This window comes from Melozone crissalis, unplaced genomic scaffold (genome assembly GCF_028551555.1).
Source record: "Melozone crissalis strain CALT ecotype California unplaced genomic scaffold, PUWL_Pcris_2 ptg000045l_1, whole genome shotgun sequence".
NCBI classification, from domain to species: domain Eukaryota; kingdom Metazoa; phylum Chordata; class Aves; order Passeriformes; family Passerellidae; genus Melozone; species Melozone crissalis.
Genome location: NW_026535823.1, coordinates 6,883,428 through 6,909,115, shown reverse-complemented (window position 1 = coordinate 6,909,115; position 25,688 = coordinate 6,883,428). Strand labels below are relative to the sequence as shown.

Below are 25,688 nucleotides of genomic sequence, written 5' to 3'. Positions count from 1 at the left end.
TTTACAGTAACTTTCCAATACCTATCACCTATGTTTGACAGTGAGTTTCTACTCTAAACCAATCTAAAAATGCCAGCATCACCCAGAATATGGAGGCTAGGAAGAAGGAAAAACAGGGCACACTCAAATTCCTCCATCTTGGGACCCTGAGCCTCCATTCTAAAAACCTCCAAAATCTATTTTTCATGCTGTGACAAACTAACTATTATTCTACTTAAACTTTCTTGACTTGTAATTCTTCATATAAAAGTTGGTAATTGTTTTTCCAAGGGCTAAATCAAAGGCACAGGGGCCTTGGGCTCTGTGCCAAGGTCTCTGAGCCCCTTGGCAGGGTCTTGAGTCTTCCAGGGCAGCCAGAGGAATTTGGGCATGCCCTGTCCTTTTTCCTTCTTCCTAGCCTCCATCTTCTACTGTGATGTTGGCACTTTTAGATTGGTTTAAGGTAGAAACTCACTGTCTAACATAGGTGATAGGTATTGGGAAGTTACAGTAAATAGTGTACATGTAGTTTTTAGTATAAAAGATAACACTGCCCCAAGGATGGGCAGTGTGCCTTAGCCCAACCTGCCAGACAGACCTCAGTGGGTCGGAGAAAGAATTTTATAGATAAGAAACAATAAACAACAATTTCCTGGGTTCCAGCAGATAAACTCCATCATCTCTGCAGGATGGGGACTGCCTCTCTGGACAGCACGAGGGCAGGCTGGGAGTTGTGGCGGATAACCTGTGCTCTGCAGTGCCCAAGGCTGGCTGTGCACAGACAGGTGCCCGTGAAATGTGTCTGTCCCTGAATCCTCCTGAGCCCACAGGGACCAGGGATATTCACAGGCTAAAGCAAGTGGAATGGAAGGTTGATGGGAAAGGGAGGGTCTGACTGCATGGTGAAGGATGGGAGAATTGGGGCATTTAGCCTGAGGAGGAGAAAGCTCAGGAGGGAACTAATTGCAGTCTCCAGCCACCTCAAAAAAGCTCATAGAAAGCAGAGAGCCAAACTCTGGGGCACACAGTGACAGGACATTGCATTTGACAAATGGGTGTAATTTGCAGTTCTGGCTCAGCACAAGGGAAGCAGTTCTGTCCAGGGAGACCCTGGCATCTCCATCCTTGCAGGCCTTCAGGAGCAGCATGCTCTGGCTTTGAACCTGCCCTGCCTGAGCAGGAGCTTGGTTCGTGTGCCCCCTGGAGCCCTTCCAGTCGCAGTTTTTCCTTGAATCTCTAATTCTGCCTGGGTGGAGCCTTGCATGACAGAGTCCCTGGCAGCTTTTGAAGCCCATCTTTCCCTGGAGCTGCTGCCAGAGGAGGAAGGGAGTTTGGGTGGTCACTCTTAGGGCAGTTGGCTCTTTCCACAGATGCAGTCTTTGTCTGAACCCTTTCCTTTCCAGCACAAGAAGGGATCCTGCTTTCAGGCTGTCTCAAGGAGCTGTCCCCACCTCTGTCCCTCCCTCCCCTGTGGGCAGGAGCTGCCAGATTCTGTCCCAATCCTCTTGCCTTGTCTTTGGAGCAGCTCCCTTGTGCTGAGCATTCTCAGCTCTTACATCTCTCACTGTGGGGCATTTACACTCTGCATAAATATTTTGGGGGCTCTGCTCTACATCCTCTTCAGTTTTTTCCCCAGCTGCCTCTCTCAGGACAAGATGCAGTATTACAGCATTGGTCTCAGTGACAATCCAGGGCTGACCCTCGCTGGTCAGCTTCCTTTCCCCTGTCCTTGTGCATCCCAGGGCTCGCACCAGCCCTTCTGCTGCAGCCTGCCTCTGACAGCAGAGTTACATTTGGCAGTAAGGTGGTCTGTTATTCCCTCCCTTCTCTCTGTACCAGTGTTTATTCCCAGTCCCACACTGCTCACTGTCCTCCTAAGCAGCTGCTTGTAGGGCTGAACTATCAATGGTATTGATGCAATGAACATTTTCACAAATAATTAAATTGAAATATTTCTGCAGGTTTATTCTGATCAGCTTGCCACCAATGAGGTGAGAGGAGAGGGCTGTGGAGGAAGAGCTGGGTCTTGCCCAGACAATGGCAAGCTGCTTTCCCAGCATGTGCCTCCCACTACCTCATCCTCTGTGCTTCCCTCATGGGATTCCATCCCAGCTCCAAGCTGCAGTAAAGTCCTGTGGACATGTGCTCTGTAGTCAGCACTGCATGTGTTTCAGTTGAGGAAGCTACTTCCAGGAATTCAAATATATGTGTACAGTTTCTGGTTCTTCCTCTGCACTGTTCTTTCTGTGTGTCAGTTGCAAATTCTATTAGTTGGATTCTGTCTTTCATTTGCAGGCCACTGATGCAGTGTTTGATAGTGCTGGATCTTTGATGAGGCTCAGAAAGACCCAGAATGTCATTGACCAAAAATGAAAGATGTCACTCGATAATGATTCCCTTTCACAATGGCTTCTTGACCCATTTCCTGAGATTTTTAATTCGTGCTTTATGGTTATTGGATACTCCTGGGAGAGTCTGGCTTTTAATAAAATAAATCCCTCAGGTGGTGGTGAAGCCAGTGCTAGAGAAGACTCTTAAAACTGTAAAGATACTTTTATCAGACAGTGTTGGAGGTTAGGATTTTTCCTTTTTTTTTTCCTTAGTAATTTTCTCCTATTTGTTGCCTAAGAGATGATAACTGTACACAAGAGAGCCCTAGTTGTTACACATCTACAGTAGATAAATATTAGGAAAGCCTATGTATTTGTTTTGCAGGATTTTTTATTTGCCAATATGTAGGATTTCTTATTTGTCAAATGAATTTTTGATGGCAGGAAGACATTTTGGGGATTCTGAAAAGCATCTGCCACAGGCAGACCATCCTTTCCTTGGCCCTTTTTTTTGTAGGTGCAGGTTCCCCTGCAGCCTCTCAAACACAGGCGCTGTGGTCAGTGTAAAAGTACACACTGGTGTTTAGAGTTACAGTTCAGAGAATCCAAATTCTCTTTTCCTGTGGTGCTGCAGGACTGCTGCACAATGGGGCTTATTGAACATCTCTCTGTCTCAGCTTACTCTCAGTTCAATGTTTTGCTAACTGAGCCTAACTAAGCAGATCTTTAAACAGCAGGGCTGCAGAAGAATAATGGGCTATACCTGGCTCAGTGGATTTTCCTGAATGGAAATACATTGTGGAGGTTAAAATCTGACAAAGGATCTGGTGTTGGAAATGATCCAGCGTCACTGACTCGGCTGCTGCTGGCTTGAATCACAATAAATTGTGCAGGTGCTCTGTAAATTTTGCAACCTGCCTTTCTCTTGTCTCTATAAATTCCTTCAAATGTGTCATTGCAATTGAGACATTTTGATAATGGACTAATGCAGAGAAATCAAACAGAATTCACAGCAGTGCTGGTTTCCTTTGCCTTCATTTGGCTTTCTGTAATCCTGAAGACTCTTCAGGAATTTTTAAACGTACAGAGCTGGCAAGGAGGTGACTTGCAGAAGAGGAAACATCCCCCCCCCTGCATGGAAGGGATGCTCAGGTGTGCTGGGGTGGAGCTGCTTGGCTGGTACAAAAAGAGCATTTCTCTCAGTTCTGTTTCCAAACACGAGGTGGAGAGATGCTGATGTGCCGCAGGTGCTCAGGCCTGCATTCAGCAGGACATCTCTCCAAGGAATTTCAGGGAACAACTCCTTCCTTCTGGCTTAGATGGTAAAATATCATCTGACAGCTGGGCTTTTATTGTGCCCCAAAAACCAGGGATCAGGTGGTGCTGAAGGAGCTTTACAGTGTGGGGTGGATGCAGGATGTGTGGGATGAGTGGATACTGCAGCATGGTGAAAACATTGGAGGAGGGCTCTTCCAGGGCTTTCAGACTGCTAAAACAGCCTGTTGCCAGTGAGCCCTTACCTGCCTGGTGTCAAAGGAGAGTTGGGAATTGTTCAAGCTGTGCTCCAGCCTGGAATTTCTTTTTAGACAGCTGATGTCAATCCTACATTAATTGTTACAAATGGATGTTGCAGGTTTTCTGTGCAGAATACCCACCCCAAACAGAGGTTTTTAGAGAAAAATTACAATTTTCCCTTTCAGATTTCATGCTTGTGGCTAAGATCTCATTGGAGATAGAGTTGTTCAGATTACACTGCATAATAGCTAAATACAATATCCCATTCCCTCCCTTTAAAGTCCAATCCTGAACTGTTGTGTCAGCATAGTACTGTGGGGTTTGTTCTTTTTCATTACTGCCTCCTCCCAGGAGTAAAACAAATGGCTTTATCTACTTCTGAACCTTATTCCTAGATATGGCAGGATACTCTGCATTGCTTTTGGCCAGCCACATTTTAAGAAGAGGATGATACAGTTGCTCACAGTTAGGACGAGTTAGAAGAATAGCACTAAGTCAGTTTTTTAATCTAATTTTGTTACACTGCAACTTTCATTGGGCTTAATAAAGTACTTAAATAGAGCTGTATTCCTTAAAATAGAGCTGCTTCCTTCCTGGAACTTGATGTAGTTGTATTTCAAATATAAGATATTATATATCTTATATTTGATAAATATAAGATATTAGCTGGAACAAAATAGCACAATTTTGAGTGTGAATTGAGATACTGCATTTGATTGGAAATTTTTTATTGCTAATCTGCTGAGCTTCTGTTTAAAGTTCACAGAACCAAGCCTCATTGTGAAATTTCTTCTTGATGCTGTTTTAAATCATAAAGTGAAGGAAATTAAGTACACACAAGTGTAACTCCCATCTCCTCAAGAGAGAGGCACTTGTGGTGTGGTTTGTGAGAGCCTCTTGTGGCTGTGAGCAGGGGCTGAGCTGGCCCCAGACTGGAAGTGGTCCTGCTTTGCAGCAGTGGGGAGAGCCTGCCTTGTGCTGGGGCTCCCAGCAGGGCAGGTGTGTGGGATGGATAAAAGGGAGGCTGGGCTGAGCTGCCCCAGTGTCTGTGGTCACTGTCAGTGCCCACCCAAAGCAGGCTGGGGAGGCTCCCCCCTTTGCAGGGGTACAGGACCCCCACCTCAGCTGGAATTACCAAGCAAATCCATCACCACTGAAACAGAAAATTGTGTTGCTTGCTTCAAAGAATGAGAAAGGAAGGCACTGCACAGGTTCTTAATTTGCTTTTTTTTTTCTTTTTTTTTTTACACTGATAGAGAACTAAAGAGAACAAAGTGTTAAGAGTGAAGAGATAGAGAATACTGGCTACATTTTTATGTGGTGGGACAATGTATTTTTGGAGTGTTAATGCATGCTAGAGAAAGGAAGTGGGGAGCTGGGAAACAGATCCCCTGCTCAGTGCTGGAAATCAGAAATCAAGTAATAGGGTTTCACTATCTGGATCAGCCTCTGGCTGTCTGCAATATGTTCAGGAAATCACTTCCCATCTCTGCTTCCATTTCCTTGGCTGTCAAATGAGCAGAGCCATAACTGCCTGCTCTGAGTGCTGCAGCTGCATTACAGCAATAAAACACAGGGCAGGAAGCAGTCACAGGTGTGATTTATGAACGCAGCAAGGTCAGCCTGTAAACAGCTGAAGGAATCAGAGTGAGGGAAGGGTCTCCTGAAGTTGAGCAGGTGCTGATGTGCACTGTGCATGCCCAGGAGTGCCAGGAACTGAAGCAAATCTCTCCAGCCCTGTCTGAGCAGGGAGGGGCAGCTCAAACCAAAATGGTTTTGTTTCTCTCCCACCATGCAGTGAGTCCTTCGAGCGTTTGGTGCCATTGGGTTTTTTCAGGAAGAGGTTTTGCTTGTTCAGTTCTTCTGTGTGGATGTTTTATTAAGATGCTCTGCATGGGTGTTTCCCTGCATATAACTACTTATAACATGATTTTATACTTGAAGGCAATAAAATAAAACAATTCAATGAGATAAGATATTGAGATAAACAATTATGAGGAATGTTTATACACTGTAAGAGTCTCCTAAATTTGATAAGTATCAGTTCAAGCCAATATACCCCATGGTGCTAAAGAAAGAAAAAATGAATCAATATTGCAGAAGCTTTTACAGAGAATTTATGAGCACTTTGTTCAGGATCAGTTCATGAAGACTGAAGCATAGCCAGCACTGTGCACTTACTTATGGAAGTGCTTACTGAGAAATCCCTTGTTGAATTCACAAACTATTTCAGGGAATTAAATTGGGAAATATGGAAATGGGCTTTTAAATGCCTTTTTTCCATTTATTAGTGTATACTCAGAAGAAGAAAGTGCTGTAATAAATTACCAAACTCCTTTGAGAAATGTGGCTGAATAGACAGTAGCTGTGTAGTCCCTGCCAAAGTTCTGGGGCATACTTGCTCCAGTTTCTATTTTACAAGATAAGTGGATTAGTTGGACTGGTTTGTGGTGGGAGTTCCCCTTAAGATAGATTTTCACTGTGTTTAGGTACTTCCCAGTTAAGGTTTGTATCATAAATAGATACTAACATCAGTCACTATCACCTTTCAAAGAGCTGGAAGCTGTTTCCTATGTCACGCCTGATACTTGCATGATCTGATGCTTGTTTCAGATATTATTTACTGTCTGTATTCCCAGGAAAGTGTTGCTGTGCTGATTCCTTGCTGGAGAGGGTGCCAGGCCAACCCTCAGCCCAGCCCATGGCTGTGGATCGCTCTGTGGTGCTAAATGAGGGAGCTGATCCCTCCAGGGCCCCAGAGCACCCACACGTGGTCCTGCTCACAGCTGGGAACTGAAATACAAGCGAGGAGAGCATAGAGATGAGAAGTGTTGATGGAATGAATTAGCAGGCTTTAAGAAATGGTTGGTAGTTGTGAGAGGAGGAAGCCCCCATCACCCAGTGCCAGGCTAAGGTGCGCAGCACTGCTCACATAACAATAGAGGGGTAAAGGGTTGGGACTGTGCAATCTTCACCTTCACTTTCCACCTTTATCTCCCTATTTACACACACAAAATCAATTTACAGACACAAAATCTATTTTTCATCTCTTGTTCCATCTGATGGCAGGATTCTTACTGAAGCACTCACTGTGTGAACTGAAGTCTTGTCTGTCTCACTGTGTAGTGAAACTTAGTTCTTGTATGCACTTTAAAAGTTTCAATGAAAAGCATCAAGAATCAGGAACATCTTTGGTTGAACAAATCATCATCTAAGTTACACCTGTGTTGTGCCTTTCTGCCATGCTGCACCACAAAATCTCCCTCGTATTTATCTTTATGTCCTGGTGGTTGCATAGTGGAGCACAAAACTCCACAGCAGAACCTGAGAACTGTGTTTGGAGGGTGTCCTTATCACACCTCAGCTGGAGAGCTTTGATCTGGTTCTCTAAATGAAAGTCCAGTAATTCTGGTGAAAGGATGGGATAGAGCAGGCTTTGGATGGGTTTGTTTCATTTAAAACACTATACTGAAATTATTTCTAATTCTTACAATTATTAAATAGCCTCAACAGTTTCAGGCTGCAGCCAAGACAAAGTTGGCTGGGTTTGTGTTAGGAGGATTATTCAGTTGAAAGGTATAAAAGCATCTCTTATTTAATCACTTTCATTTCATGGTGTTTTGCCCTATTAAGTGTCATCAGAGTGAAATTTTCTTGTATGTTTGCCCAATCCACTTCATGTTTTTATCTTTACTATTTTCTCTTTGTTTGCTTTAAGGGGGCTGATTTCAGGTTCCATCAGTAATTGTGGGAATTGGTGCTGCTTTATTAATGCTTTGCAGGTCATGGGTTTCATGTTTGCTACTTGCACCTCCCTCTGCAGCAGTGCTGAGCACTTGCTTGGTCCCTTTGGGTGCTGCAGAGCAAAGAGGGTTGACAACCAGCAAAGAGAAAACAGCTCCCAAACTACACAGAAACTCAGATCTCTGCTCACTGGCTGTAGTTTTTGCCCTAAGGCAAGGTGACAGTGGCATGTCCTCACAGCAGGGGCAGCTAAACATGATCAATACAGGCGATAGGAATATCTGCATGACAGATCAAGGAGAGCCTGTGTTCATACTCCTGGTGGTACATGGCAGTAGGGATCTCTCCAGCTGCCAGCAGGTGACCTGAGTAATGCTGCCAGAGGTCTCCAGGGACAGATGGGAGCACTGCATACCCAACCAGAAGGTGAGGGGAAAGCAGAGGCTCCCCATGCTTTGCTGAAAAGAACGCAGGCTCCTGATCAGTGTTTGAAGTGGAAGTGTTCCCAGGATCCAGCAGCCTGGGTTTTGACCTTTCTGCATGGCTGTTTACCAAATTTGTTTGTGATTTCTCTGAGCCACCTCTCTCTGCTGGCTTGCACCGCAGCTTCTCCATCTGTGCCTGGGAGGGTTTTGATGCCAGACTTCATGAGGGCATTGGTCGCAGGCTGTAATTTAGACATTAATACTCTCTCAGCAATAAAACCATTACTTGGATCTCCCCCAGGGAATTGTCTGGTCCTTTTGTATGAGCACTCCTTTGTTCTCATCTCACTTTTAACAGTTGTCTTGCTAAAGCATTGTTTTGGTGAATCATATGTATCAAAATGTGCTTTCCTCTTTCCTCTTCTCCCACTTGTCTGTGCTTTTTTTCTTCTTGTTAGTCTTACTAAAATGTCTCCAGTTCTGTTTCCCTTTAAATGTCTGAATAATTAGCAGCAGTGGGCACAGAAAGATTTCTGATGTGAGCTGTATTGGTAAGTGTTTGACAGGGCTTAATGACTAGGGGAGGGGGGACAGTGGGGAGAGACTTTATTCAGCAGCAGCTCTCCAGCACTTCCTCAGTTTCCTGTTGGTAGGGAGAGCTTTCAGTCAGCTTTTCCAGCATTCGTCTCATTTTTAAACGCATGTTTCCCAAATCTGCTCCACAGGTGCCAACGAAAAAGCTGAAGAAATATGAGAGAGAGTACCAAACAATGCGAGAGAGCCAGCTGCAGCAGGAGGATCCTATGGACAGATACAAGGTAGGGAGATGCTCTATGGGAATTTGGTAAATCCCACCAGGAGCGAGCTGTCTCCAGCAGTTAAGTAGAGGTTTGTGTACCATGCTCACCTCCCTGGGATGTGCCAGGGATGCAGACCTTAGGGAAGTGAAGGCAAACTCATCCCCTTTCTTGAATAAGCATTTTGAAATTTGGACTTAGTCTTTTTTTCCCAAGAATATTTCAATCACAATTTGTAACTCTAAAGACATCTGCAAGTAGCCACATATAATATTTTTCTTCTTTCAGTTTATATGTTTGTAGGTAACTCTCCTGCTGTTGCACTTTTACGGGAGATCTTCATGAGCCGCAGAAACAAAGGGTGATTCAGCTACAGACACAGAAAGGAGAAAATACACATTGTTCTAGTGCAAGCTGTGTGCAGTGGCATCCACAGAGACTTTGGAAGATGAACTCTTCCTTGGCTGATACAATCCTTATTATTCATTCCGGTTTATACCAAGCTTCAGTAATTTTTTTGTTAAGATAAAACCAATTGTGGGACCCAGAGCTCTTCTGGGGTCCTGAGGTACTACTGCAATAGAGTTAATAGTGATGGATATTCCTCTTTAAAGGAGCACAGAAATAAGATTCAGTTGTTAATATGATAGCTTGATAGTTCACTGAAAAAGAACACTTCTTCAATTTCAGGTCAGCTTTGCTTATCTTTACAATGTATTTGCTTTCATTGTCACAGCTACGTTCTGCTGCCATAGGTTTTGTGTGCTGGAGGCTCTGCCTCTGGGCACAGCCTTAACTGAGAGTTTGGGATCTGGTTATTCCTCCCTCTGTTTGGAACAATCCAGTTTGCTCTAGGTGAAGCACTTTAGTGCCTGCTGCCCAGGATAGCTGGGAACTGACATTTCTTACATATCCTTGTATTGTTTGCCTGCTGTTCTTCATTGTGCCTTAATATGTTAGTGCCACTGTGGTTGTTGTGGGGTCTTCCAAGGCTGGGGAGGGGTGAATAATCACACAGAGTGCAACAGGCTTGACAGGGCCTGTGAACATAACAAAAGTGCACCACGTTCAGAAAATGGAAATCTGTGGTGAGAGAGTGTGCCTTAATTCATAAATGTGACAAAGAAAACTTACAGGTACGAAGTCAAACTGACTCTTTTTTTTTTTTCAAGCATTTGTCTGTGAGAAAATTATATTTTAAGTGTAGGTTTTTTGCTGCCAAAGGGTGGAGATTTTATTGCTTATGAGACTTAGAAGTGCTGTAGCTGCTGAGAACCAATAGCAAGTGTGACCTATTTGGAAAAAAACCACAACTGGCTGCTGATTAACTCTTAAGGATTTTCCTAGTGGTTCACTTATAGTACTGTGGAATTAAAATAATGCTTAGGAAACAAAGAAGGGTTCTTTAAAGCTCAGTGGAAGCATATTAACTAGTTAATCCTGGTCAATGCACTGTGAAGAACATTATCCCAAGCTGCAAATGAGGATATAGGAAGTGACTCTTGGGCCACTGTTGATGTGAGTCACTGTCACAGTCAGGATCACAGCCCAGGGTTTTGGCTTGTGCTTCTGAACTTCACTGTGGATTTTTTTATTAAGCTGTGTTGGGTCTGATCCTCTTAAGGATGCTGTGATTAGACAGTCCCTGTAATAGGTTAGTTGCATATTAACTTCAAAGTCTGGACAGGTATTTCAGTTGATGGAAAAATTCTTGTAAATGTTCTTTGTTCCTTTTCTTGCTTGTTAGATTTTATTGATATGTGAAGTTGAGGTTTTGTAGGAACTGACATTTCAGGAGCATTTCCAAAGGGCAACAAGAAAATGTCATTGTGTGGATCCTCCCAGGCAGCGCGTGGAGAGCCAGCCTTGCTTTTTGCCTGTCCTTTAGGAGAGCACTCTGCAGCCTGCATGGTCAGAGATGCTTTTCATTTGGGCACCACCTCTGCAGGGCTTCCAGCAGCCAGGCTTGGCTTGGGGAAGGACAAAAGCCCGCCTTGCCTGCAAGCACAGCTCTGCTGTCAGCTCCTGCTCTGTGGGCTGTGCCCCACAACCTTGGAATTTTTACAGTTTCCCATCCCAAAAAAAAGTGAGGATTTTGCTGCCTAGGAAGGGGATGTTTCTTGAATGGATCACTGGAGTAGAGATCCCTGCAGGATGTCCCTCATATGGGTCAGGAAGCAAAAGAGCTTTAAATCAATTGATAGTTTTTAGCTATAGTTTTTAGGGTTGTTGTTACCAGCAGGAATTTGTCACGCCCACAGGCTGTAGTAAGCTGCAGAGATGAAGGATGTCTGAGTGTCACCTCCCTATGACACAGCCCTGAGAGGAAGTGCCTGAATGGCCTCTTGAGAGAGAGGGAGATGGGCTGGGATTGCAGTGCCTGGCCCAGGAACCAGCTGTGTTTGCCTGACAGGTTCAGTTCATCTGCTCCCATGAGCTGTGTTAAACACAGCAGTTCCTGCCCAGCACGTATTTCACATGTTGGGGTTTGATTTACCAGAAGAACAGTATTAAAGAGTGCCATTATTTTGGTGTTTGTTTTGTTCTGTATTTACAAGTATTATTTAGGAAAAGTACAAGTTTTTCTGGAGATGTTTTCACTTTATTTTCCATTGTTTATAACAAATTACCATATTTTTGTCAGATTTTTAAAAGGTGCAAAAGTGAAATATGTTCTAAACTGTTGTTCGTCACCAAATTTTGTAACTTTTAGTTAAATTACAAATTCCCTATAGAAGCTAGGAAGAAAAGTGAGTCATATGTGTAGAAAAAATAGTAATAGATTTCAGGTTGATGTTTTTCTAAATATTATGGAGTTTTATTTCTGTGTTTGAGAATGCCTCATGTAAGAAAATTTGGGTTGACTTGATGAGAAAATTCCAGAAGTGAGCCTGGGAACTGATGTAAAATAAAGAGGAAGTAGTTGTACAAAGAAGGGCTGGAGTTTTGCAAGCAGATGCTGCTGTTCTGTTCCACCTTTTCCTCTGTCGACCTCATTGTGCAATGGAGAAGTTGTGTGAATAAATGTGTAATTTGGACATAATAGCCTTCTCTGTAACAGCCTCCTCTGTGTTTTGAAGGGGAAGCAAAAATGAATACACTGATCATTTTTATTCAGTCAGGGCAAGTGAATGTTAACCATGAGGAAAATCATGATGAGTTTTGCTGTGGGACATTGTCTGTTGTTTATTTAAAACTTGTGCTGGGGCACTTTGGGGAATGCTTCTCCAGAATCACCAAACAGAAAACACAGCTGCCTCCAGGAGCCTCTGTGTTGCTTACCTTGAGAGGCTTCCCTGGATCACTTGCTGTAAAAGCTTTTTGGGTTTCTGGATGGACGCTCACAGGATTTTCCTTTGGAGCTCCTCCAACATCAAGAGCCCTTTCCATTGGGTTTACAAAGACCTCGGTTTGCTCATGTCCAGAAAGTGATTTTTAATAATGTTTTAATTCCATCATTGAGGAGCTGTTCACACTCAGAGATCTGGGGTTTGGATGTCTTGATTTAACTCAGGCAGCTGCTTGCTCACTCCACCACAAGGGTGGGGGAGAGAATCCCCAGAATAATAGTGACAAAACTTGTGGGTTTGTGGGTTGAGATAAAGGCAGGTCAGTAGATAAAGGGAAACAAGGAACTCAGCCACCCCTTCCCACAGGCAGGTGGTTGTTTAGCCATCTCCGGGAGAGCAGAGCTCCATCACACATATCAGTGACTTGAGAAGCCAAATGCCAACACTCCAAGGTTCCCCCCTCTTTCTTTTTCTCCCTGCTTTACACACTCAGCCTGGTGCCATGTGGGCTGGACTGTCCCTTGGGGGCAGGTGGGATCAGCTGTGCCTCCTCCCAGCTCGGTGTGTACCCCCAGCCCCTCACTGGTGAGGAGCTACAAGAAGCAGAAAAGGCCTTGGCTCTGTGCAAGCCCTGCTCAGCAGTAACCAAACCATCTCTGTCCTATCAACACCTTTTCCAGCACAAAGCCAACATGTACTAACCACCATGAAGGAAACTAACCCTCCCTGAGCCAGCACAGGGTGTTGCTGAACAGAAACAGAATTGCTTAAGGAGGTTGGTGACTCATTACACCCCACTTGTACAGCACAGAGAGGATGCATCATGGCCACTAATCTCCTCAGGAACTGGTCCTTGGTGCAGCCTGGAAGGGAGCAGAGGGTGGAGTTCAGCCTTTCAGTCATCCTGAACTGAGGCTTGCCTACTGCTTTCGAGCTTGTCATCTTCTTTCCACCCCGTGTGTGATGGAAGCGGGAGCATCTCTCTCTAAAACTCTTGACAAAAAACCCAGTGAAGAATAAGCAACTTTTTTTTTTTGTATTAGAAATTTCTTTATATCCTGTTTTCACTGTGTTTACACCAATGGTTGAAAGCAGTATTTGGTCTGTGACTTTACAGGAGGTAAGTTGATTTGTGTTTGTGTGTATCAGCTTTGTTTGTCCTCTTTGGAAATGCAGTATCCTCCTTTTAAAAGCTAACCTGACTTCACCAGCCACCTTCAGTAACCAGGAGGAGGAATTTGGGAAGGCGAGATCTGTTATTTTACTATAGAAACTGAGCAGTTTCTGAGACTGAGGAGAAGGAAATGGTTGTCATAGTAAATGTAGTGTTGTGGAGATGAGGCAGGAAGCTGTCTGTTTACACCAGGGACAACTAGCAGGTCTGACTAGTTGGCTGATGCCATTACAAATGCTGCCTCTGATGTGAGTCCTGCTGTGACAGACCAGCTCCATCTGCTGAACTTTGTCATTGTGAGCATATTTCATAAAACTCTAAACATTTCACAGCCTATGGAGATAGTTTGCTGCATGTGAAGAGCGCTGTTTGCTCTTTCTGTCTTTACTGTGTCCTGTTAGTTTTTATTTAGACTTAGGCAGACTAAAGAGTTTCCCCCTGAGAAGGGAGGCAGTTTTACACTGCTGGACCTGGGGGGAGGAGCTGAGAAAGACAAACCAGCTAATCAGGCATTCTGCCCTGGGCGGAGGAGGAGTAAAGGTGGTCCTGTGAGAGCCTTTCAGCTGGAGTTTGGTGTATGAGCTAAAAACATCCTGTAGCTATTGACTGGATGCCCAAGGTAAGCGATCTTTAACTCACTTCCAACCTGGCATGTGAATCCTGGTTTAAGAGGAGGATAGTGCATTTCCAAGCACAGAGCTTGCTTACCCACTTGTCTGCGAATGCAAAGCAGGAACTCTCAGCTCACACTGCGTGCCTTGCTTGGCAGACACTGAAGCTTTTGGCAAAGACAGACCAAAAATGGTAAAGCCAACTCGGTTATTTTGTCAAAGTCATAAGAACTTTCTGCTTTTTTCCTCTAAGTAACGTCCCTGTGAAAAGGTATTGGTGCTGCAGAGCCTGGTCTGACTCAGGTCTCAAGTTTTAGGTGAACTCAGGTTCTGACAACCAGCAGAGCCGTGTCTGTAAAAATCAGCATTTCTAAGATGGTCTGAACAAAACACATCTTTATGTGTTAGAGATGTTATTAGTATTATCATTATTGACTGCAATTTGGTTTTACGCTTTAAAGCTTATATTATGTTTAGAGAAAAAATTTACTTTTGATTTTTAAAATTCTTTGTCCCAAACAGACTAAAGTGCATTTAAAATAAGAAAGATCCCTAAAGTTGTGTGTGTTTTAGCACTGGTTATTTTAGCTGTGTTAAGACAAAGGCATTTTATTTAGCTTCTGTACAAAACAAGTTATTCAAAGTACAATCTTTTGGAAGGGAAACCATCTTACTTCCCTGTACAGGGCAGTGCCTATTCTAGTTACACAATAGGGTCACATTAACAAGAGAAAATTTGTAGAGGTTCCACTTCCTGCCACAGAGGAAGTTCCCACACAGAAGAGACCTTTATTTGCATCCTCTTAGAGCTCCTGGTTTTGTTTAAGGCAAACATGCAAAATCTGCTTGCAACAGAAAAAAAAATTGCAATTTCATAGCTGGTGAATAGGAAGAAGTGAAAACAGGTGAATAACTTATGCAAGAAATCATTTTGTAGGAATGCATTCACTGAACAACTCTTGAAAAATGTTACAAGAGCTAATATATATGTTATTATATATCATGGACTTTAATTGATATATTTGGACTTTCACTGTTCTGTTTTGGAGAACATAGTTATCTTTCTCTATAGTTATAAAGTCCTTTTTGAAATCTCAGCATATAGGTTATTGTTTTTCCACCTATGAGTTCCCAAATGAACGTGGTGCTTTTCCTTGAATTTCCATAATGCAGAGATTCCCTTTGCAGCCTGTTTGGTATAAAAGATAGACAGTGATGGAAAGCCAGCACAGTTTTTTTCTCATAAAATCCATTTGGAGGAAGGCACCTCTTGTCTGTCCCACCTGGCTGTGTTCTTCTGAAAATTAGGAGTTGTATTTGATGTTTAACCCCCAGAAGTCTGCTGACCCACAGGCATCTTTTGAACATGGTTCTTTTTCTCAGCTCTAGAGCAGCAGACACAGATTTCTAAAAGATGTGAATGACTGTTCATTCTCCTGTTCCTTCACCTCCCGTGGTTAATGCTCCAGGTAGTCATTTCTGCCTGTGTGGAGTGGGTAGGGAGGGCAGTGAAGCAAGAGCCTGCAGCACAAGTTGTGCATTTTGTGTTCTTGTCACTGCCCCCAGCAGGTACTGGGCTGAGGGATGAGCTCCTCTCTCCACCTGGCACTGTAAGGGACACTCTGGTGTCAGTGGCAGGAGGTGCAGAGCAGTGCACAAATGGTGATACAGGATGTTGGAGCTGTAGGGAGTTCCCTGTTGAATGCTGTTCTTTGCTGGCCTCACAGGAGAGGGGAAGTTGGCATTGCCTCACCTACAAAGTGGACTATTTTTATGGATCCCTGCAGGCAGGATTTTGTAAAGTGGAGCAGGGCAGCTTTCTACTTTGCTTGGAAGCATTATTATGAGTAACTGTTAATTGGTCCCTGTTCGCTGCTGCTGGGTGGGATTTATCTGCCTGATATCTTTAGATGATGAGCAAGCAGAAACCAAGTGCTTTTGTGGAGAGATTAGTGTTTATTTTTGACAGGGAAACACTACAATCAGTGTGTCCCTTACACATCACAAACCAGTGGGATGGAAGTGGAATAGCTGCATTTGCACTGCTGGCTTAATTCACTGTTGTTTCCCAGAGCAGCAGTCCTGTCTTAATGTGCACTCCTGCCTTCTCAATGTTTGGCACATACCATGCACTTGCTCATTGCTCTTCCTGAGGATTAATTTCCTTTCCTGGTTGTTCCTCTCTTTGCACAGAGGGAGAACCGCAGGCTCCAAGAAGCAAGCATGAGGCTGGAGCAGGAGAACGATGACCTTGCCCATGAGCTTGTGACCAGCAAAATTGCCTTAAGGAATGACCTGGACCAGGTAAGGGGAACTGAGCTGGCTCCCAGCTCAGGAGGAGCCCTGCTTTGTGCTCAAGTGAAAGCATGAACACATTCAAAGTGTAATTATTTTTGCCTTTATTTTCCTGACAGCCTCACTCCTAGCTGTAGTCAGCTGTATTTCCATGTGCCACTGTAGGCACTCAGTGGGGTCTGGCCAAGACTGATTGCATCTCCTCCGTTGGGGATAGTTTAGAAAATGTAGGCCATAACCTTTAGGCAGATAGCAAAGAACAAACATTTCCTTGAAAAAGGTGTCATGTAGTTCTTGGGAGAGTAGTTTCAAGCATTGCAAAATGTCTGTGTGGATCTGTTTTTCACAGCACTTCTAGAACAGCCAACAAAATTCAGAGATAATGAAGTGGCACAGCACCACAAATTCAACGGGCTCCTGGGTGTTCACTGATAACTGCTGGTGTTCCCTGTGGAGACTGGAATGTGGAGGGCAGCAGCTTTCAGAGCCCTTTGCCCCAGACACAATGGTTTTCAGAGAACCACACACTGAATCCCCTCTTTCTACACTGCAGGTGCTAGGAGAAACTGGAATGAGCACAAAAAAGGAGGAAAAATTTGAAGTTCCTTCAAAGCATATCTTAAACAGGTCTTTCATCATAAATATCCTTGTAATCCCTAAATACTTTTGTTCTAAGATGTTAATCTCATCAGTTTTCCATTCTTGCACCGTTTGTTTTCCTTTCCCCTCCCATACACGTTATACACACTTAGCAATGAAGAAATCCTTAATCCATCTCTTCAGTCATAGAGATGGTGGAGCTGGTTCTGCTGCCCTCAAACACCACTAATATCCTCATTAATCATTATTACTGTAGCAGAAGGGCTTATACCACCACAGCAGTAGAAAACCAAACTTCAGCTCAGAGACAAGTTCTATATGGTTACTTGTTTCCAATGCCCTTTTCCCTCCTGTAATTTCAGCAAAGTCAGTGTTAATTGGCCACAACCATTTCCTGTCTGGACTTCATTACTGAACAGGAAGGGTGGTGACTGCTATGTGTGTTTCCAGCTGGGGAGGCCTACAGAATAAATCCAAACATTGAGAAATGTTTGGATGTATTGTAATTTCTCTCCTGATGATCAGTGAGGACAGTGCTCACAAAAACAAAGGATTCCCAGTGTGTGCCACCACAAGCTTGGTCCTTCCAGAGAAAATTATATTCTCAATTATCAGGTTTCTTCACATAATAGTTATTTGCACCAATAAACCATTTTCCTGGTGGTCCTGATAGTCTCTTACACTTGCGTTTGCCTGATCACTTTGTAGGGTACAATGCACCTAAGTATTTTACAGTTATGTTTTCCCTGCTGACAGATTAAAAAACTGGATGAGTTATTTGAAGTTACACAGGAGGTAAATCATGCTGCCCTCACTTAGATTAATATTGCTCCTAACAAAAATTCTGTACATCACTGTTTGTGCTAGGATATATTATCTGTTTATGTGCCACCTGGGCATAGGTAAACAATTGGCCTAAGGATCCTTTTGCACAGGTGTTGAATCACAGTGAAATAATTCAGTAAATGGGGATTTCATATCAAAAAGTTACATGTGCCATTAGAAGGCAGGAAAAGGCAATGCTAAAACCTGAACCTGGTGTATTTCTGAGCTGTGCTTCCCAGTGCGTTTGTACTGGCACGGAGAACATCTGACTTACACAAGTGTCTCTGACTCTAGGCTGAAGACAAAGCAGATGTTTTGAACAAGGAACTTCTTGTGACCAAACAGAAGCTAGTGGAGACTGAGGAAGAGAAAAGGAAGCAGGAAGAGGAAACTGCTCAGGTAAGGCATTCTCCAGCTTTTACCATTTAGTTAGTAAATGCAAGAAAAATTATATGCAGAAAAGTGTGGATGTGTTGCAATCGTGAAAATGATTTTGTCTTCATTTGAAAATGCAGTTTCAAGTAAAAGTTTGTAGTGCCAGGGTAATTTTTTTTCCAAAGTACATTTTTCAGTAGGTTTTTTTTTTTTTTTAATTGAGCTTTGAATGTTTAGTTTTTCATAGCTTATCCTCTTACAAGCATTGTAATGATTGTTGTCACTGGTGGTGAGCAGTCTCAGCTAAGGAGATGTGATCAGACCTCTTAAACATCAAAATGAAGGAGCTGGAGGAGTTGTTGCCTTTTAAGAGCCCATTCTGGATTCAGCTGCTGGATCACTTAAATAATGTTCCTGCCTGAAGCCAACAGCAGAAGAACAGGGGTGGGAGAAGTTTGCTGACTAAACCTGGTTTCTACTCAGCTGCAAAATTCTCAGTCTTTGTTCTGTAATCCTATATATCTAACATGCAGATTTCAAAAGTGATACCTTGATTTTTATTTTTGCTCTTTGGCAACAGTGACTGCAACAATTAATGTTAATTCATTGTGTCTCTCTAAAATGGAGCTCTCTGTTTGCCATAAGTAAGGCAGTGAGCTTCTTTTCCTACTCCAAGGCCTCTCCAAGTGGAGTGGTTCTGAAGGAGGATGAGTTACCTGTGTTTTCACTCAGTGACACAGACCCAAGCAGATTTATTTTCCTCCTGCTATGGAAATGACAGTGTTGAGAGATTCTTCTTGTTCCATCTGCAAACAAACAAACAATCTGGCCAAACCTGCTGTGACAGTGTGCAGAAAAACAACAACTAAATCAGTACACCCCACTTAATAGTAATGCTTTTCTTTGTGTTCTGTGGGCCATGATATACCACCATTTAACACAGAGGATGGGAATTAAGTTACAGGAGAATTCTCTAACCAGAGATAAAGGTTATAACCACAGTATAGACTTCTTGGTTATCACTGATATAATCAGTATTTGTAAACTGAGTAAATCAGACACTTGTCTGAGAACTGGAATTTCATAAGCAGCAGCTGTAGAGTTGTTGGAAACACAGCCAGACACAAAGAAAGCAATGTGATGACACGTTTTGGGAAGTTCTGTCAGTGTACTGTGTAACTTCTCTCCTTCAATCCCTAGCTGAAGGAAGTCTTCAGGAAGCAGCTGGAGAAGGCAGAATCTGAGATCAAGAAAACCACAGCCATTATTGCAGAGTATAAACAGGTACCATTCCAGAGACCCTCTCTCATATTTCTTCTTTCAACCTGTTACAAGGGCTGAATTTTCAGCATTGCAGATCTCATCCGTCAAACAAGCTCCACCTTTCAGGCTTTCAGAGAGCAATGTTGTAATTTGTCATAAATCTTTTTGTGGCTTTCCTAATAGTCTCCTAATTAGGCAGTCAGGAATAACCTGTCTTTCAGCTAATTTTAGTACTGTAGGGTGAATGCTTCTGTACTTTGTGACATAATGCAGTACAAACATCATCAACCAACTCATCCATAAAATGTCCCTGTCTCTGTATTCTGGTTTTGTATTGAATACAGCTGGATTTTTATCATTAGCAGCAACAGCGGAGTTGTTACAGGGGGAATGCATATACTGAGGCAGAATTTAAGAAATGTTGGTTCTAGCAAAAACCCTTGTTAAAAACCACACAGATTCCACTTCAGCATAATAAACTTGAGCTAAGAGACTGCTTTCTCTGCTCCAGATTTGTTCCCAGCTGAGCACCAGGCTGGAGAAGCAACAAGCAGCCAGTAAGGATGAACTGGAAGTTGTGAAGGTGAGAACAGTGTCTCTGCACAGGGGGTGTTTCTGACACAGGTGTTGCTGAATGCCAGGGGTACAGAACTGAAGTGGGAGCTGAACTTAAAGCACATAGCCCCACATGCATTTTTCAGCAGATGTAAACAAGGAAAGGGTTTATTTCCTTTCATGGTTCTTTTTCTTGCATCAGAGACTATGGAACTCTCAAACTGGAAGTGTATTTAGTACTTGGCTTTTCTTTTTGCTGTTAAAATATATGGTTCTGGTAAAAACGTAGAGAAAACAATATTTACTTGGATGTTTTTATTAAATGGGAAAAAAAAGAAGACAAAACATGTTGTTTCTCAAGTGTGCACAGCAGAGGGATTGGAATTGGCCAGATTGGACAAAGTTTATACATTTGGGTTTCTGTAATTAAAGTAGAATTGGTTTAAGTAATTAAACCAAATGGCACAGCTAGGGTTATCCCCAGAATATCCACAGGGGCTTCTCTCCCTTCTCTAAACTCTTACCAGGAACACCTATATAAGAGTTAAAAGTTTCCTGATAGGTGGTAATAATAATAACAATATTAATAATAATAATAATTCTGACTAGGCAGAGTTGTTTACCCTATGCTGTAGCTTCTATATATTTCTTTAGTACTCAAGCTGAACTGGATTTGTTACTTTTTGGTGACTTTATAATGTTATTGATAATAACATAAAATAATTCTAGGATTGATGTTCCTATATTCTGCTGAAATAGCTCAATAGCCTGATTTAGTCTATGCAAGCCAGGCCAGCTGTTTCATCTACTCAGACATAATTTACTCTTCTGAGTTGTGCTGACATAAATATTACAAAGCTTTGGTAGCAAGAAGACTCTAATATAGGAGCAAAGTCTGTGTGCTTAGAGCATACTAAGTAAATTTTAGGAATTTTTATACTGGTTAACGTACCCTGGAAATTGTTCATGAACTACTCAAATTCTTTTTGTGCCAATTATAAAAACTGCAGTACTAGATGATTTGAGATTGAGGCAGTCTGACAAGTAAAATAGCTCTTCCAGGAAGTAGAACAACTCCTGTAACATAGATTAAGAATGAGCTTTCTGGGTATTTCAGGGCAAAGTGATGGCCTGCAAACACTGCAGTGAGATTTTCAGCAAGGAGGGGGCACTGAAGGTGCCTGCTGTAAGCACGGACAACAAAGGCATCGAGACAGACGATGAGAAGGATGCACTGAAGAAGCAGCTGAGAGAGATGGAGCTGGAGCTTGCACAGACCAAACTGCAGCTCGTGGAAGCCAAGTGCAAAATTCAGGTATGTGGAATCCAAGTACAGAAGGGTGGTCACCTTAACCTCATGCTCAGCCCAAGATTATTTTGAATCATACAAAAAATTGGTCCAAGTACAGCAGGGTGGTTACCTTAACCTCATGCTCAGTCCAAAATTGTTCTGAATCACACAAAAAATTGTTCCAAAAGGGAGCACATACCTGCATGCCTGTATATCTGAACTTCCAAAAAAAAAAGCTGTCTTAAAAAGAAGAGGATGATTTTGTGTGTGTCTAAATATCTGTTGCTGTTTCAGCAGTTTGAATGTCTTCTCTCCCCAGTGCCTGGGAGATTGCAAGGGAAGTAAGTGCCGGACTGCAGGGACTGAGTGTGAGGATGCTTCTTTTTTAATTAATGAGGTTTTGATCAATTCTGACTATTCTGCTTTCTTAGGAGCTGGAGCACCAGAGAGGAGCCCTTATGAATGAAATCCAAGCTGCCAAAAACTCTTGGTTTAGCAAAACGCTGAACTCTATCAAAACGGCCACAGGCACACAGGCGCCGCCGCCACAGCCGCCGGTGCCTCCCAGAGAGGGCAGCACATAGTCCAGCCACGGCCAGCCCCAGAGCACAAAGAACAACACAAACCTGGGAGGATTCTTCCACTGGTCTCTCCTCCTGGGCAAAGGACAATGAGGCAGGAGTGCAGGCTTGAAGTGAAATTCTTCAGTGTTTTTCATTCATTTTCTGATGTGACCCTTTTTCAAAGGGGGGAAAAAATGTCCTGGTTTATGTTGAGTTCCTACTTCCCATACTGCCTTGCTGAAAGCCACGTTCCGATACCTTCATACTTTTACACTTTATTTTATATGACTAGATGTTAAATAAATATTTCAAAACTAGGTCTTTAATACACATCTAATTTGAAATTATTATTGTCTTGCATAGAAGCTTTTTCTTCTTCTGGAGGAAGAGAGAGAATGGAAAATGTACAGTACTGCAGCATCATCTCTCCCTAGAAAGCACAGTGTAAGACATTGAGGATAACTTAGGCCCTGGGACCATCTCAGAAGTTTATCTCAGCAACTGCATCCTGCAGAAAAGCACTTTTTGTAAAGCTTAGGCCATAGCAAAGGTAGGCTTGTGCTCTCCTGGCACAATTGCTATGAGCTTCCCTTACAACTCCTTCCTTTGGATTGGTTTTTCTTCAGAAATACAAGCAGTGCAGTTTTTGTAACACCGTTGTTTAAAAGCTATTTACAGCCCAACTGGAATTTAACCTAAAGTTCCCTAGTTCCCTTTTTTAAATTCATGTTTATATTAAGAATTCCAAGGAATAATTCCTTCCACTGGGATAAAGGGAGAACGATTTTGACACTTATTTGATGTTTTTGCTGAGAAGCAGAGCAGAGACCTTGCATGGTTTTGACCTTTTGTAAATCCTGTGCAATAAAGGGTAGGTTTTGTGAATAAAAGTAATGAAAACTCTGCCCTGGGTCTATATTCAGATTCCAAATTTGACACAGAAATGAGGTACACAAGAGGTTTGTGCTGCACTGATGAATGAAATACCATAGAAACAAGATCTGTTTGCTAGAAGTGTTTGGCTTGGAAACACTTTGTTGGTATTACTTATTTTTATAAAAACAAGCATTTTCAAGTGAAATACAAGCCCTAGACTTTCCTGTGGGGGTAGACTTCTCTGGTGATTCCCAAACCTGTCTGGTTGTTTTATATCTCTTAAGGTAAGAAAGTTCAAAAGCATTTGTTTTGACTAAACATAAAGTGTTCATAGAAATACTTATTTCATGGAAAATTAAACTATTGCTTGAACTGATGGAATATTTTTTTAATTATACGTGTCATGTCTGAAGATGGTCTTGCAGGTAAATGTCATTGCTGGACTAAATGTTGTGTATTAATTGTTTCATTTACAAGATTTTTCCAGGGACACTAGTTCTGTTTTGATCCTTTTTTTTTTTTTAATTCTAAGGAATGCCATACATTGTCAGTTTTGTGCAATAAAATTTAATAATACCCATCTTGTGCTTTGTTGTCAAGCATAATTGTGAATTATTTTCGACAGGGTAGTACTAATTTAATGTTATCAGTGCCAAAGGAAAAATTCCAAAAGGCAGTCAGCTGATAGAAGTCAAGATCAAAATATAATCACCATCCTGACACAATTCTCTCTTCTAAGAATAAGGGGTTAAAAACTTTAATATTTTAAAATGTACCTTCAAGACAGTGATTATCTGGAATTATTAATACAGTGAGGAACAAAAAGGGAAAAAAATAGAAGGTATTTCTTCTGCAAATGTTATCAAAGGTCTTTTTCCCTTGTCACTGTCTTGCTCATAATATTTGCATAAATGTTTCCATTCTCTCGACTGACTAAACCCAGTGTTAGTCATTCACTTACCAGCTCTGTTTCACATTCAGAATGTGAATCTGAATTCATAATAAATCTGAAGTGACATTTAAGGAGACCTGGTGAACATCTGATTGTTGCATTTGAGAGTACTATGCCTATGAGGGAAACTGGTTATTTGACAAGTGTCTGAATTTCTCATTTCATTTATCTTAAATAATACTTACAAGTGGATTTAAAACCATAATTGGAAAAGTTCAGTAAGAATGGGTAAAGAAATGTGTTAGGCTATGATTCCCTGAGCAGATGAGTTAAGAGCTCACTCTTGCTCACCCATTGTACAGTCCTGTCCCTTGTCCTTGTAGTATGTACTGGAGATAATTAAAAACAACAACAAAAGAAGATGTGGGTGAATTTATCCCCCTACAGTTCATCTTTTGTCAAGTGAATGAGTTAAATCACCTCAAAGGGTCCAATGAGCAGATCATGGGAGTGGGACTCTCCAAATTCATCAAAAAGGAACTGGTAAAAAAGGTCACCACTTTTCACAGAATGAGCTTTGACACAACATCCATTATCTCAGTGTAGCTGCTTTCTGACTTTGGAAGTTGAGCTTTTGCTACCTGCTAGCCATGATGAGTTCAAGCCCTTGTACAGATGGAAGCTGGCTTACCTCAGCCAAAGGAAGTTTCAGAAAGCAATGACCCTAAAGGCACTAAACAATTTCCACCTTCCAGCTGTAGATCCAAGGTAGCATTTGTAGCAATGGCATTTGGAAGATTAAAATTTAGGTGGAAACTGCATCTTCTCAGCATATACTGAAAGAGTAAGCAAATAGCTCTATGGCATTATGTTGATGAATATTCAGAATGAAGGAAAGGAGCAGGACTCCATGGTTAAATCAGGCAAGCTAAAATTCTATCTGCTGACTATAGATGCTACTGGGAAATTTAGTTTCCTGCAAGAAAAGAGATCTCTTAGTGACAGAACCAGCTACACACATATCCTTGGTGGATTTGTCAGGGATAGCTGGCTTATTGCTCAGATTTTCAGCAGGAAATATCATCAAGGTCTCACTGAAACTGTTGTTTCCATGTGGCACTGGAACAGCTAACATAGCTCCTAAATCTGGAGTGATCAACCTTTTTTCCCTGAGTCTGTAGTAAACTATGTGTTCAGATCAAACTTTTATTAAAATTAATTTGAATTTTATAAATATGTATGTGGAACTAAAACCTATTTTTAAATTTTATTAAGAATGCACCATTCTGAAATAAAGTCTTTACTTTGATTAGGAACAAACCTCCAAAGAATATTTTTACTACAACTTTTATCTTGTTGGACTACAATCTCTTCCTGTGATGCCCAATATGGGGGGGGGGGGGGGAAGTCCTCCTTTTCACTTTAAAATGTTGGTTTTCCTTTGACTGTAACACTTTACAGGCTAAATGAAGCAAGGCTGATTTAGTTATGTGGTACATTTGTGAACTAGTCTTGTATTATCTTTGTGAACTAAACTTAATATTCTAAAGTAATAGGACTTATTCCACTTAGTTTACATTTCTAAATGTACCTGGAGAGGAATAAAAAGAAAAAAATAAAATACCATGTGTAGAGAAGCCAAGAAACTGTGAAATCCCTGAGGTGCATCTGCATTAGGGTTTGGCAGAAACAGTCTCAGGAAAGGTGGTCAGCCATGAAATCAGTACTGCCAGTGGACAAACCCACCCTTGTCCCACCCATTAATGAGGATTTAATTTGCTACAGCTGAGTTACATTACTACAACTAAGTTAAAGTGCTTACACAGGTATGCAGTATTTTTTTCGTTGTTAGGTGTTTTAAATTACTTCTCTTACTTGGCCCTTGAAATTTCTTTGAAGATAAGTGATCATCTCTGCTACTGTGTTAAGAACAACTTGAAATAAAGCCAGCCATTTACAAGGGGAGATGGAGATAAAAAATCAAGAATTGCAAGAGTTCAGCCCCTTCACAAAGCATGAAGTGCCCCATTGACTTCAGGGTCTGATGCCACTCATTGACTGAAAGTTGTAGTTTAGGAGTAAATAAAAATCTGCATTTACTGGCACTAAAGTATCAACATTTGGCAGTCACATGCCATGCTTTCTCCACAGGATCGAGGTGGGGCTGTTCCCTTCCTTCTACTAAGTAGCTGCAGTGAAATCCATGAAACTACTTGTATGCATGGGAGAACTACAATCAGGTGATTTTCATTTACTCAGAGGATTTTCATTTACTGTTAGACTCAGGG

At 42.1% G+C, this 25,688-nt stretch overlaps 1 protein-coding gene across 6 annotated transcripts in view; it reads left to right on the top strand.

Moving 5' to 3' along the window:
* Window positions 1–22,582, top strand: part of RABGAP1L (RAB GTPase activating protein 1 like) — a 225,455-nt gene extending 202,873 nt beyond the window's left edge. For all 6 annotated transcript variants that reach the window (XM_054286067.1, XM_054286068.1, XM_054286069.1 and 3 more), the window contains 7 exons: window positions 8,719–8,811; window positions 16,059–16,169; window positions 17,880–17,984; window positions 19,161–19,244; window positions 19,735–19,806; window positions 20,896–21,093; window positions 21,501–22,582. In XM_054286067.1, coding sequence (XP_054142042.1) covers window positions 8,719–8,811; window positions 16,059–16,169; window positions 17,880–17,984; window positions 19,161–19,244; window positions 19,735–19,806; window positions 20,896–21,093; window positions 21,501–21,653 — 816 coding nt within the window. In that variant the 3' untranslated portion in view covers window positions 21,654–22,582. The remainder of the gene's footprint in view (window positions 1–8,718; window positions 8,812–16,058; window positions 16,170–17,879; window positions 17,985–19,160; window positions 19,245–19,734; window positions 19,807–20,895; window positions 21,094–21,500) is intronic.
* Window positions 22,583–25,688: the final 3,106 nt, after the last annotated feature.